Source organism: Schistocerca americana, chromosome 4, assembly GCF_021461395.2.
Source record: "Schistocerca americana isolate TAMUIC-IGC-003095 chromosome 4, iqSchAmer2.1, whole genome shotgun sequence".
Lineage (NCBI taxonomy): Eukaryota > Metazoa > Arthropoda > Insecta > Orthoptera > Acrididae > Schistocerca > Schistocerca americana.
Genome location: NC_060122.1, coordinates 283,181,833 through 283,197,178, shown reverse-complemented (window position 1 = coordinate 283,197,178; position 15,346 = coordinate 283,181,833). Strand labels below are relative to the sequence as shown.

Genomic DNA, 15,346 nt, shown 5'->3' with positions numbered 1-15,346 from the left:
TGAAGTCGGCGTTCCAAAACATCCCAAAGACGTTCTATAAGATTCAGGTCAGGACTCTGTGCAGGCCAGTCCATTACAGGGATGTTATTGTCATGTAACAACTCCGCCACAGGCTGTGCATTATGAACAGGTGCTCAATCGTGTTGAAAGATGCAGTCGCCATCCCCAAATTGCTCTTCAGCAGTGGAAAGGTGTTTAAAACATCAATGCAGGCCTGTACTGTGATAGTGCCATGCAAAACAACAAGGGGTACTAGCCCCCTCCACGAAAAACACGACCGCACCATAACACCACCACCTCCGAATTTTACTGTTGGCACTACACACGCTGAAGATGATATTCACCGGGCATTCACCATACCCACACCCTGCTGTCGGATTGCCACATTGTGTACTGTAATTCGTCACTCCACACAACATTTTTCCACAGTTCAGTTGTCCAACATTTATGCTCCTTACACCAAGTGAGGCATTATTTGCCATTTACAGGCATGAAATGTGGCTTATCCTGATGCAGTTTGGAATTCCTGTGTGATGGTCTGGATAGACGTCTGCCTATTACACATTATGACCATCTTCAACTGTCGGCGGTCTCTGTCAGTCAACAGACGAGGTCAGCCTGCCTGCTTTTGTGCTATACGTGTCCCTTCACATTTCCACTTCACTATAACATCGTAAACAGTGGACCTAGGGATGTTTAGGAGTGTGGAAATCTCGTGTATAGATGTATGACACAAGTGACACCCAATCACCTGACCATGTTCAAAGTCCATGAGTTCCGCGGAGCATCCCATTCTGCTCTCTCACGATGTCTTATGGCTACTGAGGTCACTGATCTGGAGTACCTGGCTGCAGGTGGCAGCACAATGCACCTAATATGGAAAATGTATGTTTTGGGAGGTTTCTGGATTCTTTTGCTCGCATAGTGTACTTTGTAAATGCTCAGAATTGTCCCAAAGTATGGCACAACTGCTCACAACATAGTGAAATTAAGGTAAGTAAATAAGTTTTCATATTTCTTTGACGGCAAGAAAGGAAATTATTATACAATACTGAAGACAGCAATGTGACATAGAGTAGAATCTTTTAATTCCAAGAATTTAAAATGATCGACTCTGTTGTGAATGCTGAAATTTTCCTGGCGTATTTCTTCTTCCAGTAATTTTCGGGTCTGCAGCTGGATCCCATCAACATATTGTCGCAGAATGTTGATGGTATCTGGTTGCAGACCCAAAAATTACTGGAAAAATCAGTTCTGTTAATTATTTTAATAAAAGTCACTTTTAAAACAGATCTACATAATCAAAAATTGTATAAACTGTATTCTACTGCAATTAAGCAACTATTTATTTTCTGTTCACCACTAGCTGATACTGCTCACTTCACTATTCACTAGATTAATTACATTACAGTCCATGTCTTCCATAAGGACACGAAAGTCATCCGTAAACAGAGAACTTTTTGAATCATCTGTTACATTTCGTGCCACTTAACTGATTCATATAAAGAAAAGCAGGAGAGTTAGAATTGACCCGTTTGGCACCCCACATTTCACAGAATCCCAGTCAAAATCAAATTTATTCCCAGTTTGTTTTCTACCTTCATCAATTACATTTTTTTAATACTTCGTGTGTTACACAAGGATTTCTACAGGGCCTTGGCTTTTTGCCTATTTTTATCCTCTACTTCAAATCTCCATCCACCCATTCATCTTATTTTTTATTCCTTTACCCTGTCCCAGTTCACTTAATCTTTGGCTAATGGTCCCTTTTTAGCTCTCAATGACTTCTGGCACTTTAAAGTATCCAGGTCCCATGTTCTTAATTCCCTATTTTTCTGCAATTTATTTAGTTTTAATCTGCAGGCCATAACCAGCAAATTATGGCCTGAGTCCACATCTGCCCCTGAAAATGTTTTGGAGTTCAAAATCTGGTTTTGAAATATGCCTTACCATTACACAATCTATGTAAAACCTTCCAGTATCTCCATGTCTCTTCCATACATACGACAGGCTTTCATTATTCTTAAACCAAGTACTAGCAATGATTAAACTATGATCTGTGCAATTTTCTACCAGATAGCCAGCCTTCCCTTTCATCCTTTCCCCAATCCATACTCTCCAACTATTTTTCCTTTTCCTCCTTATCCTACTATTGTATTCCAGTTCCCCATTGCAAATTTTCATCTCCCATTACTATATGACTAATTTATTTTCTCTCAACATTTATTCTTTCAGTTTCTTCATCATCTGCAGTGCTCATGGATATACAAAATTTGTACTGCCCCAGTGATTGTTATTCTTGAATCTATCAGTGGTTGTGGTATTATTTCCCTTTTCCCAGTTGAAATGTACTCTGCATCAAACTGTAGGAATCTTGTAGGCCATAATATCCTTTGTTTTGAAGGAGTCACTGTGAAGGAAGAACTGTGTGTTGGTTAACAATATTCCAACTATGTGGTTTTGATGGAACTGTTTTCAAATTGTAGCCTAGCTTATCATTTTTTACATGTAAGTGAACCAGAGGAAATGGCTACAAGATTTGGATGTACTGTAATTTTTGTTGTACGAGTTGTGTTTCAAGATTCTTTCACAGTTAAAGAAAAGAGTGTGCCCACTGGATGTGTCCCACTAAAATACAGCATCTGCACACTTTCCTAGAATTTTGATTGTTTATGGAATTGGTTGCCTTGTAGTGTACAGTTAACTGATATCTCATAAAATATGCACCAAACTGTGTTTTCTCCAGTTTAATTGTTCAATGGCAGTATCCTCTTCACAGATGATTTCATATGACCCACTCAACACATGACTAATAGCCACCAGCATCCTGGAGATCAAATAGTTTATTCTCACATTTTGTAATGCAGAATAGCACTTATTTGGGTCCACAGAAGGAGTCTGACTGTGTGCAGCTACATTTGTAAGGTTGCCATTTACATCATGTTTCTTACGCCTCTCTAATAACACAGACAGACAGACCTGGCACACGTACCTACCCTAATACTTATTTAATTAATGGTGTAGTGCATGGACAAGTTATTACACACTTTAAGGACAAGAAAATGAATAACAGAAATGTGGCAAAAAAACAAAACATTCTCTACCCTGGAGTTTTCAATTCAAAACTGACCATCTCCTTAAGAAGGAAGTGGACTGTCAATCTCTGAAATTCATTTAGTGCATTCAACCACTTTTACATGAGCTGGCAATCTTCATACTACTGTATCTTCTATTCACTGATTTATCTGTGTATCCACATATTCTTTGAAGTGGTGTAACTTGTAGGTGTTCAGCAAAAATATTTATTTAATTTAATTACTTTAGTTATTTTGTGACTTGATGGATGGCACGATAAAGATGTGCTTCAATGTACCACAAAGTTTCAATATCAAAACAAAAAATTAGCTACAAGACAACAATTCATTATATTCTTAAGTGCCTTTATTACTGATTGTGAGTGCAAATGCACAGGATATATTGCACTGCTGACACAGGGCTACACAGTGTAATGATCTGATACTGCAAAAAAGAAACTGGTATAAAATACTTAAGGCACTGTGTTCTAAATAAGAATGTGGTAACTGATAGTAAAAAATGATACACTTGAATATGAACATATACTTCACTGATAATAAAAAAAATTATTCTTACTTTTTATACAATTTTTCTCCAGTCTTACTGAATTTCTGATGGTTTTTCTTCATCTTCTTTTGGTATTCAAGGGAATAAATGCTACCCAATGTGTCAGCTGAAACACTAAGATCCACACTTTATTAATTTCTTGCACGTCATTATCAACAACACTCTCAAAAAGTTTAACAAAAAATATCATTATCTGGAAAGAAGTCAGAATGAGGCTTTTAGTCATATAAGCAACTGTGCATGCATTATAACCATCTACCCTGTCACACACAAATGACAAACTTGAATAAATATAAAAAGTGTCTCCTCACTAGCACAAAACAGGGCTACTGATGCACTGCCACACATAAAGAAGTGATTTAGATTATAATGATGATGATGATGATGATGATGATGATGACGATGATGATATCATGGCCATCATCACTCTGGCGAAAAGTCAGCATGCAAATCTCATGGGTGCGAACAAAGGTTGTCCCCACATGCAGAGCAGTTTATAATGTATTAAAGTCTGCTTCCCTTCCCCACCAATTTAGGGATAAGGCCTGACATTCACAAAATTTCACCACCCTTTAACACTGGAATCAGTACTTGTGAGGTTGGTGGGCAGATCTCCATCGAGGTTGAGGGCTGCCCTAATATCAGTATATACGACACACATAGCCACAATATGCTGAACTGACAATGGCGTGCCACGAACTTCACAGAGTGGTGGATCCTCCCACCAGAGGTGGAAGCAATGTGTTAAAGGGCTATGCCAGATATGCAGTCTGGTAAGGAGAACCTCCTTCCAGCGGTGAGGCTGACATGATGTCCGCCATGCCTTAGCCGTCGATTACAGTGATCACAGTTTGTTGTCTGACACCTGCAACCATTCAGTCTCCCACTGATGCATGATGTGTGTGTCAGAAAATGACATCCCAACATGCTTCCTTGGCAGCTTTGTCAGCCATGTCATTGCCCTGTACCCCAATATGGCCAGGTACCCAGCAAAAGATAACCTCCCTGCCTGCAGTACACTAAGTGCGTCAGAACAGACAAGAAACCTTGTACAGTGATGTCTGTGAACCCTCTCCAGTGCCTTCAAATATAATTCCGCATCATAATTTGTAAATTGTTCCAGAAGATGCACTTTAAAAACCCTATCACGGAAAACAGCTGAACAACTGAAGACATTCTCTTGCTGGGATCCATCTGTATAGACAATGATAAAACTGTGGTACATACTTAAAATGGATGAAAACAAAGTTGTAAAAACAAAATCTGGAGTACAAGATTTCTTGTACTGTGACAAGCTTACAGTCACCTTGGGCCTTTGAAGATGCCTAGGCAGCAATGCATTCAATCCCTGGCTGTGTGTTTTGATACCTGATAGATCCAGATCCTTCAGACACTCTGTAGCAAGCAACCCCAAAAGGCTTGGTCGCATGGGGCCGTTCTTGAACAGCCATTCAAAGATGGGTTCGACCACTGAACTAAATGTCAATGACTGAGGTGACAGAGATTTTCAGCACCTGTCAAGCCAAAAGGACTCATCGCCAAAGCCAGAGTTGTGGTTCATCAACCTCTGCACACAGACTCAGAACTGGGCTGGTTCAAAAGGCTCCAGTCGATATCCAAATGCCCTCGTGGTGGACAGCAGCTAACATCTTGAGGTAGGTAGGACAGGCTGATATGTAGACTACGCTGCCATAATCTAAAAGTGATTGCACAAATGCCCTCTATAAAACTGCAGGAGGCAGGACCTGTCAGCTCCCCGCATTTTGCCATTAATGTGTTGCAAAATATTCAATGACTGGAAGCCCTTTGTTTGTTTGTCTTTCAGTGTGCCAGCCAAGTTAATATCAAGTCAAATAATAAACCCAAAAAGTGCATAGTGTCTTGAAAACGTAAAGTATTGTCCCCCATTGTGAGCACTGTTTGGTTAAAACTTCTGATGAGCACGGTTAAAACTGACACATGTAGTCCTCTTGGATGAGAAGCAAAATCCAGTTGTCCTGGCCCAGGTTAACAGCCTCCAATTGATTAGCTGTCACTGCCTTGTCATCATAATAAGATCAGAGGAAGAGTAGAAGATTGCAAAGTCAGCCAAAAACAAAGATCATTTGACAGGGTTCCTGACTGCAGATGAAATGCCATTGATAGTGATGGCAAACAATGTGACATTGAGGACACTGCCTTGGGGGACTTCATTCTCTTGAACAAAGCAGTCAGACGTGGCATCGCCAATGCGATATCAAAAACGCCGGTCATCGAGAAAGGATTGGATACAAAGTGGCAGGTGTCCACATACTATATGCTATTTCAAAGTCAAAAAAGACACAAACGAAATGGTTTTGGTGTAAGAAGGACTCCTGTATTGCTGTCTCCAGTAGAATTAAGTTGTCAAGGGTAGAATGGTACTGCCTGAAACCACACTAGGGGTGGCTCAGGTGACCTCGGGATTCGAGCAGCCAGACTAGACGGTGGTTGATCATGTGTTCAAGAGTCCTACCCATACAACTGGTAGGGGCTACACTCCGGTAACTGTTAGGGACACCACAGTCCCTGCCTGGTTTCCAGAATGGAATTAATATTGTCTCCTTCCAAGTCATGGGGTACTGTCTGTCAAACCAGATCTGACTGAAACAAGAGAGGAGCTGTCTTGCTTCAGGGCACTGATGATAATACATAACATAATGGATCTCATCTGGTCCTGGATCAGTGTCTCTGGCTGCAGACAAAGCTTATTCCAGTTCCCACATGGAGAATGGAAGGTTGTAGACTCCCTCATTATCCAGAACATAGTAACAGTAAAGAACTGTTCAGCTAAAACTTGAGCCACGTCTTCTGGCGTGTCCACCAAGACCCCATTATTTGACAAGGCTGCAAGGGGGTGTGTACTACCCTTACCTGAAATCTGTCTTATTGATTCCCAAACTTGCGTACTGCAAGTAGACCGATTAACAAAAATCGTAAATTCCCTCCAGGAAGCCCTCTTCCCTTCTTTTATCACTCACCTTACATGTGCTCTAGCAGATCTGAAGGCATGAGGATTTTTCTGTAGTTGGACAGTGTTTGAAGTTCTGCAGAGCTGTTCGTCTGGCCCTGACTGCCAATCAACAGTCATCATTCCACCAATGTACATGCCGTCATCTGAGGTGGTTACTATACCAGGAGATGGACTTTGCGGCAGCCAGTTGGATATCACAAGTGATATGGGCCACTGTCTCCTGTGCACAAACCTTTTGTCCAAAAATAGCCTGTTGAATCCACTGCAACTAATTTGCCCTCTGTATCATCCATGGGTAGATCACATAACCAATGAGGAGGTATTGAATAGAATTGGGGAGAAGAGGAGCTTGTGGCACAACTTGACTAGAAGAAGGGATCGGTTGGTAGGACATGTTCTGAGACATCGAGGGATCACATATTTAGCAGTGGAGGGCAGTGTGGAGGGTAAAAATCGTAGAAGGAGACCAAGAGACGAATACACTAGGCAGATTCAGAAGGATGTAGGTTGCAGTAGGTACTGGGAGATGAAGAAGCTTGTACAGGATAGAGTAGCATGGAGAGCTGCATCAAACAGTCTCAGGACTGAAGAACATAACAACAACAACATCATCCATCTGCACAGTCTCCTGTCAGCCACTGTCCTAGTTGGTAGATGGATCCACACTGGGAAGTGATCACTAGAATGTAAATTTGTGGCTACTTCCCACTGAACTTAGTCTGCAATAGCTGGGGAACAAAAACAAAGGTCAATAGCTGAAAAAAACCCTGTAGCTGTAAAAAAGTGGGTCATCTGAAGTAATTTAGAGGTAAGATGGGCACTGCAGGTTATAATAAGGCAAAAATTAACAATGAAAAGCAAATGCAACATTCTAAAGTATTAAAGATTAGAAGAGAGCTGTTTCAGACACAATTGAGAGGAACCGGAGAAGAGAAGAAATCAATGTTAATTGGGATTTTACCCATTCTGTAACATGTTCTAAATTCCACTCTCATTGGAAAATACATTCCACCAGTCACCCCACCCTATTTCTAGTAGCTGTAAAATAAAATGTTACCTGGCACAATCACAACGCTTACAATTAACAATATGGTTTCTGCAGCAGTGAGAGTGAACCAAGGCATTTGCTTATGATGGCTGGAGATGGTCAAACTGGTTATTCCATAATGAAATTAATGTGATAGTGCTTGACAGTAAACTATTTCCAAAATGTGCAATTAATTGCATCTCCAGTATGGCTGAAACATAGTTCTTCCCAGAAGCAATCTCTGTTTTGGTCAATAAAGTCATATAACCCAGTTCATAGAATTTCAGATTTGTGTTAAAGAAAACCAATTTCTTCTTGAAGTATCCACAAATTGTCACTAGTTCACTCACATCCAATGCCAACACTACTAATCGTCATCAGGGCTCTTGTCCACCTAGCTTGTGCACAAAATTAGCCCTTCCACCACTTGGAGCAAACTCAATGAATGAAAACAAGGTTAGTGATTAAAATCTCATCAGGAGGGTTATTAGAGAGCACAAGTTCTTAATGGACACAGATGAATCACGTCTTTTTTTCTGGGATCCAAAAATGAACTTAACACTTACATCCGTGAGTCAGCGTGGTTTTAGAAAGAATCGCTTGTGTGAAACTCAGCTTGCTCTTTTCTCACATTATACTGTGAACTATGGATGAAGGCCAACAGGCAGATTTTGTACTTCTAGATGTCCAAAAAGTGTTTTAACATTTTACCCCACTGCAGAATGTTAACAAGGTATGAGCACTCAGGACAGGTTTCCTGCTATGTGAGTGGCTTGAAGACTTCTTAAGTGATAGAAACCAGTATGATGTCCTCGACAGCGAGAGTTTATCAGAGATAATGATACCATCGGGAGTACCCCAGGGAAGTGCGATAGAACTATTATTTTCTATATTACACATAAACTATCTGGCAGATAAGGTGGGCAGTAATATGCAGTTCTTTATTGATGATGCTGTCATGTACGGGACGGTTCAAAGATGAGTGACTGTAGGACGATACCAGATGACACAGACAAAATTTCTACTTCACATGACGAATGGCAGCTGGCTCTAAATGTAGAAAAATGGAAGTTAATGCAGATAAGGAGGAAAAACAAACCTGTAATGTTGGGATACAATATCAGTAGTGTCCTGCTTCACATAGTCACTTCGTTTAAATATCTGGGCGTAATGTTGCAAAGTGATATGAAGCGGAATGAGCATGTGAGGATTGCAGTAGCAAAGGTGAATGGTCAACTTCAGTTTGTTGTGAGAATTTAGGAATGTGTGATTCATCTGTACTGGCGACCACATGTAGGATGCTAGTATGACCTGTTCTTGCATACTACTTAAGTTTTTGGGGTCCGCATCAGCTCAGATTAAAGAAAGACATCTGAGCAGTTCATAGGTGGGCTGCTAGATTTGTTTCCAGTAGGTTCTAACAATATGCAAGTGTTACGGAGCTGCTTCAGGAGGTCAAAAGGGAATCCCTGGAGGGAAGACGGAGTTCTTTTCAAGCAATACTTTTGAGAAAATTTTAAGAACTGGCATTTGTAGCTTACTCCATAATGGTCCTACTGCCATCAACATATATTTTCCATAAGAACCACAGAGATAAGATACAACAAATTAGGACTAATTACAGAGGCATATAGACAGTCATTTTTCCCTCGCTCTATCTGTGAGTCGAACAGGAAAGGAAATGTCTCGTAGCGGTACACAGTACCATCTGCCATGCACCTTTATGGTGGCTTGTGGAGAATAGATGTACATGTAGACATAAATTTTGAGTGTCTAAGGGTAACCATGGTAAACCAAAACCTATGGAGCCACACAAGAATTTTAAAGCTACTCCCTAATGGGAGTCCAACACCTTAATGTCTTTTTTTAATTTTAAATGTCAGCCTCTATATATTGGTTAGCATTATCTGTTCTCTAGGGAAAACAATTTGTTTGCTTTCTTTATGGTCATTACACAGCATACCAGAAAAAATTTCCCTCCTTCCACCATTTGGTGATGGTACTCACACAAAAAGATTGTTGCAACCTCATTTATAAGCTCCAAATTGTCTTATTATACCTGAGGTCATTATACGAGATGTAGATTGGTGGAAGCATTATTTTTCTTGACTTGTGCTGGAACATGGGTTTTCTGCATTTTGTGGTGTACAATGTTTTTCTTACATTAGCTCTCACTGAAATTCATTGATGCTCTTATGCTGACCTCGTTGCCAGATTTATTCTTGGGTTACTGTTTCTAAAATCCTGGTCTGTTGCAATACATTTTAATTTCAATCTTACTCTCCCCTATAGTGTCTCTATTGAACAAGGTCAAAAGCTTATTGTGTGTTTGGTTCTTAAAAATAATTTACATTGTTTCTTATTTTTAAGAGTGTTTTTTGAAAAAGGAAATATCTGCTCCAAAATGTTTAGACTCATTCACTTCTTTTATGTTTGGCTGTGGATCAGCTACAATCTTTAATACAGAAAGTAATCACATCTTGCTGTCATCTTAACAAAAATGCAGTAATATTGTGGAAATAAAATATTCACAAAAACTTGGACACGTTCTTAGATCATCATATTAAAATTTTGGACAAAAGTTACTACAAATAATGCATTGAGCTAGTTTTGGTCCTCCTTTGTAGGTGTTTCATCTTCAACAGTGGCAGGAATAACAGTGACACAAAGGAATATCGGCTGAAGATAGCTCATTAGAGTGTACAACTGAACATTATCAGAGCCCTTTCTAAAATAACAAAATATTTATATATTTGTATACGAACATATAAGGAATGTTCCTCTCATTTACTCTGTCCCACTTATGTTCATGTTTACACAAATTCAAACTCAAATATGCTAATTTTTCTTAAAATATCAATTCTTCCAATCTATCTGTGGCATACAGCAAAGCAGTGCTTAACAGTACTGGTTAAAAACAGTCTTGGTTGCAATTTTTGTTTTATACACTCCTGGAAATGGAAAAAAGAACACATTGACACCGGTGTGTCAGACCCACCATACTTGCTCCGGACACTGCGAGAGGGCTGTACAAGCAATGATCACACGCACGGCACAGCGGATACACCAGGAACCACGGTGTTGGCCGTCGAATGGCGCTAGCTGCGCAGCATTTGTGCACCGCCGCCGTCAGTGTCAGCCAGTTTGCCGTGGCATACAGAGCTCCATCGCAGTCTTTAACACTGGTAGCATGCCGCGACAGCGTGGACGTGAACCGTATGTGCAGTTGACGGACTTTGAGCGAGGGCGTATAGTGGGCATGCGGGAGGCCGGGTGGACGTACCGCCGAATTGCTCAACACGTGGGGCCTGAGGTCTCCACAGTACATCGATGTTGTCGCCAGTGGTCGGCGGAAGGTGCACGTGCCCGTCGACCTGGGACCGGACCGCAGCGACGCACGGATGCACGCCAAGACCGTAGGATCCTACGCAGTGCCGTAGGGGACCGCACCGCCACTTCCCAGCAAATTAGGGACACTGTTGCTCCTGGGGTATCGGCGAGGACCATTCGCAACCGTCTCCATGAAGCTGGGCTACGGTCCCGCACACCGTTAGGCCGTCTTCCGCTCACGCCCCAACATCGTGCAGCCCGCCTCCAGTGGTGTCGCGACAGGCGTGAATGGAGGGACGAATGGAGACGTGTCGTCTTCAGCGATGAGAGTCGCTTCTGCCTTGGTGCCAATGATGGTCGTATGCGTGTTTGGCGCCGTGCAGGTGAGCGCCTCAATCAGGACTGCATACGACCGAGGCACACAGGGCCAACACCCGGCATCATGGTGTGGGGAGCGATCTCCTACACTGGCCGTACACCACTGGTGATCGTCGAGGGGACACTGAATAGTGCACGGTACATCCAAACCGTCATCGAGCCCATCGTTCTACCATTCCTAGACCGGCAAGGGAACTTGCTGTTCCAACAGGACAATGCACGTCTGCATGTATCCCGTGCCACCCAACGTGCTCTAGAAGGTGTAAGTCAACTACCCTGGCCAGCAAGATCTCCGGATCTGTCCCCCATTGAGCATGTTTGGGACTGGATGAAGCGTCGTCTCACGCGGTCTGCACGTCCAGCACGAACGCTGGTCCAACTGAGGCATCAGGTGGAAATGGCATGGCAAGCCGTTCCACAGGACTACATCCAGCATCTCTACGATCGTCTCCATGGGAGAATAGCAGCCTGCATTGCTGCGACAGGTGGATATACACTGTACTAGTGCCGACATTGTGCATGCTCTGTTGCCTGTGTCTATGTGCCTGTGGTTCTGTCAGTGTGATCATGTGATGTATCTGACCCCAGGAATGTGTCAATAAAGTTTCCCCTTCCTGGGACAATGAATTCACGGTGTTCTTATTTTAATTTCCAGGAGTGTATTATTTAACTACGTGTTTTGCCTTATTTAGGCATCTTCAGGTTGATCTTAATTTGGTATTTCTTAGAATGATCGTTTAGACAGTGTGTAGCCATAGGGCATCGTTGAATACATCAGGTCAACATTGCCTTCGTTAAACTCAGTAAAAACTCTTCTAGATGGACGTGAGTGACTCCAAGATCTGCATAACGCGTTCCCGTTCACAGGAGCAAGTAACAGAATAAGATGGGGCTCAAGTAGTAAGTATAATGGCAAAATATCAACTTGGTATTTACTTAAAACATACTATTATAATGTCCTACAGAAATAAAAATAATAAATCAGGACATTGTTGCTGCTCACTCACAAACAAATGAATTATCAAGATATCTTGAAGGGTAAACTGAACCGACCAATACTGAATGTCAGCTTCATCCCGTGACATAATGTTTGTGTGACGAGTGACATAATATATGCACAAACAGAAAGTTAACAGAACACTGACGATATTTTTTTAAACTTTTTTTTTAATCAATTAATTTTATTATATGTGATTACCCTATAATTGAGAAGTTCAAAACAGTTTTAAAAAAAAAAATTTTACCTTTCACCTTTACTGAATGGCAGATATTTTCATTTGTAAGTGCACGACGATGTCTCAGTTTAGAGACGTTAGCAAAAATATGAATATCTCTGCACTGGATTAAGTTACAACATTGCAATTGACATGATTGTTTTTAGAAAAGCGTCCTCTACAACATTGTCTATTACACAAAATACCCTAAATTAAAAAATAACTAGTCAAAATGACCTCCAAAGTTTGGTATCCAAATTTTCAAAAATCCACTTTTAGGCCCAAAAACAACAAACAAGGAGTGATTTCTGTCAGTCTGTTTTTTTTCTATAGTTACACATAATATCATACGCTACTAGCCTCATATAGAGCAAGAACACTTACAAATGTTTCCTTATTTTGTATGAATTTTTGAAATTCGAAAATTTTCATTTTTTTTTTGGTTAGTTATCTCAGGTGGGACTGAATTTCAAATATGATTTTTGCACAATTTGTACAGCTATATGATAGCGATGTACTATAAAAATTTTAACATTGATATCAGACTGTGAACAAAGATACAAATTTTTGAAAATGAGATAACTCACATTACTCTACAACTGATCTTATGCCTGTTGCTTATTCTGTGTGATATTGGCGAGATATAATCAATAATTATTGTAGTAAGGTACTGAATTATATACAAAAAGGGGAAACATCACTTAAATGAAAACTTATATTATTTTAACATACTTAAAATAAATATTTTCAATTAACGTTCTTCAAGATGCGACTGTTCCTAAACCTGGCGGTGAATGTTAAGAACACTTATTTCTTCAGACAGCTTCTGTGATATACAATAAGACTCCCAGTTGCTGTGGTAAGTTCAAGCACTGAAAGTTTCTTTAAAACATTTTTCATTGGTATCCAAACTTTGTCACTAGTAGATTTCTTGAATGATGTTCTTGGGCCAGCAGGGTGGTAAAAATGCACAAAAACATCATTGTTTTCCAAACTTATTTTTTTTTTTCAACCTCTGCAAGCTACCACTGTCCATCATACACACAGGCCACTATTTCATTCAACATTAAAGACAGAAATGTAATTTTACAGACACAATGATCCTCATAAATTTTGGTTTCTGGTGTTACATAGCACCGAACTAAGTTTTCTGCAATGCCAAGAAATTAGTGGAAATGCCTTGTTCCTTTTATTGCTGTACAGTTTTCAAATCTGGTTTGAAGTGTTGTTTTCATATGCAGAACCACTTCTTCTTTCTTTATCAGAAAATAGGTAAGGCCTTTAATATTATCCTTACAAAAGACATACATGTCCTGTACTGTGATAATTTGGACTGTGGTTGGTCTTTGTAGGCTGGCTTTACTTACTTCACGTTTTGTTGTACCTCCTACTCTATCACATGCATTTCTACCATGGCAAGACGCAAAAAAGTGCCATTCAGCTTCCAACCCAAAGTCTACTTTGTGGTTGCACAGATTTGAAAAATTCTTTTTGTTCTTATACTGATTTCCACTTCCATCTGAAAAGTATATCAGCTTCTCAACCTTGGGAAAATGTACTTTTATGTAATTTATTACATACTTTTGAAACACATGTACAGCCAAAGTGTTGTGCTCCAAGTAGTCGCTCAGAATGCAAATTGGAGAACTGCAAACTTCATCTTTCTCATTTTTACAGAATAGAATAAATGGATGTACTGTTGCCTGATCATTGACCCAATGGTACCTTTGTATTGCATCCTGAATTACAAATTTAAAATTTTCTACAAAATCAGCTAACACTATGTATTCAGGTTCATGAAGTTGTGCTTTTTCTTGTCCTTCAAAAACTTACTTTGGATTTTAGAAACATAGTGGTCACTTTTGAGTTTTTGTAAGTTACCAGTTAAAGATTCCAAGAGATTTAACCACTGTTACCATTTCTGCCCTGTCAGATGTGACCCACTGTTTGAAGGTAATACTGTCTGGCATTTCCTCATCATATTCGTGAAACAGTTCAATAACGGTTTCCTTACCAGGGCATTTATTACATAAACTCATCATGCAGTCATAACTGTTAGTGTCACAGACCATTAAATCTAGTAACTCTTTGTAGTTAAGATCACTGAATTTTGCACCCGCAATCATCAGTTTGACATTTTGGTGATATAAACAAATACTTCGCATTGTATCCCAGAGGATCCAGCCAAAATACACCACTTAGAGCAGAGGTCACAAAATTTTGCCCTTCCAATTGTGTATTCAGGATTAGAATTTTTGAAAGCTACATAAAGTTCGTTTAAATTTGACAGAACTAGTTGTTTCTGCTTTGTTACTTTAACTCCTTTTATAACAACCCTTTTGCTATCTTTGAAACCTGAGCACACTGTACTGTTTTCATCATCATCAAAAATCTGCTGGATCTTTTTAATTGTTTCTTCACTTATACCTACTCCTTTCTTCTTTCCTAAAACTGGAAGAATGCCCTGCTCTTTCACTAATTTTCTGGTTAGTTTAACCAAACTGTGAGAAACATCGAATTCATGAACTATTTTTTTCTCTTGACCATGACTCGGGGGAAAACCTAAAATTTTAACTTTTTCCTCTTTAGATGTCACTGAACATTTAATTTTTAATTTCTCTATTACGCTCAAATATTCTGTGTCAGATGATGCTAGTGGTAGGTTTTCTTCTTCTTTAGAAATAATGTTGGTATCTGTATTATTAAAGCATGATTCCAAGTCTTTTCTAATTTTGTCTGAAATTTGTTGTACCTTATTTTCAA

At 40.0% G+C, this 15,346-nt stretch overlaps 1 protein-coding gene across 4 annotated transcripts in view; it reads right to left on the bottom strand.

Moving 5' to 3' along the window:
* Positions 1 to 15,346, bottom strand: part of LOC124613991 (CDAN1-interacting nuclease 1) — a 177,325-nt gene that overhangs the window by 134,906 nt on the left and 27,073 nt on the right. For all 4 annotated transcript variants that reach the window (XM_047142785.1, XM_047142783.1, XM_047142787.1 and 1 more), the window contains exon 2: positions 3,652 to 3,756. In XM_047142785.1, coding sequence (XP_046998741.1) covers positions 3,652 to 3,756 — 105 coding nt within the window. The remainder of the gene's footprint in view (positions 1 to 3,651; positions 3,757 to 15,346) is intronic.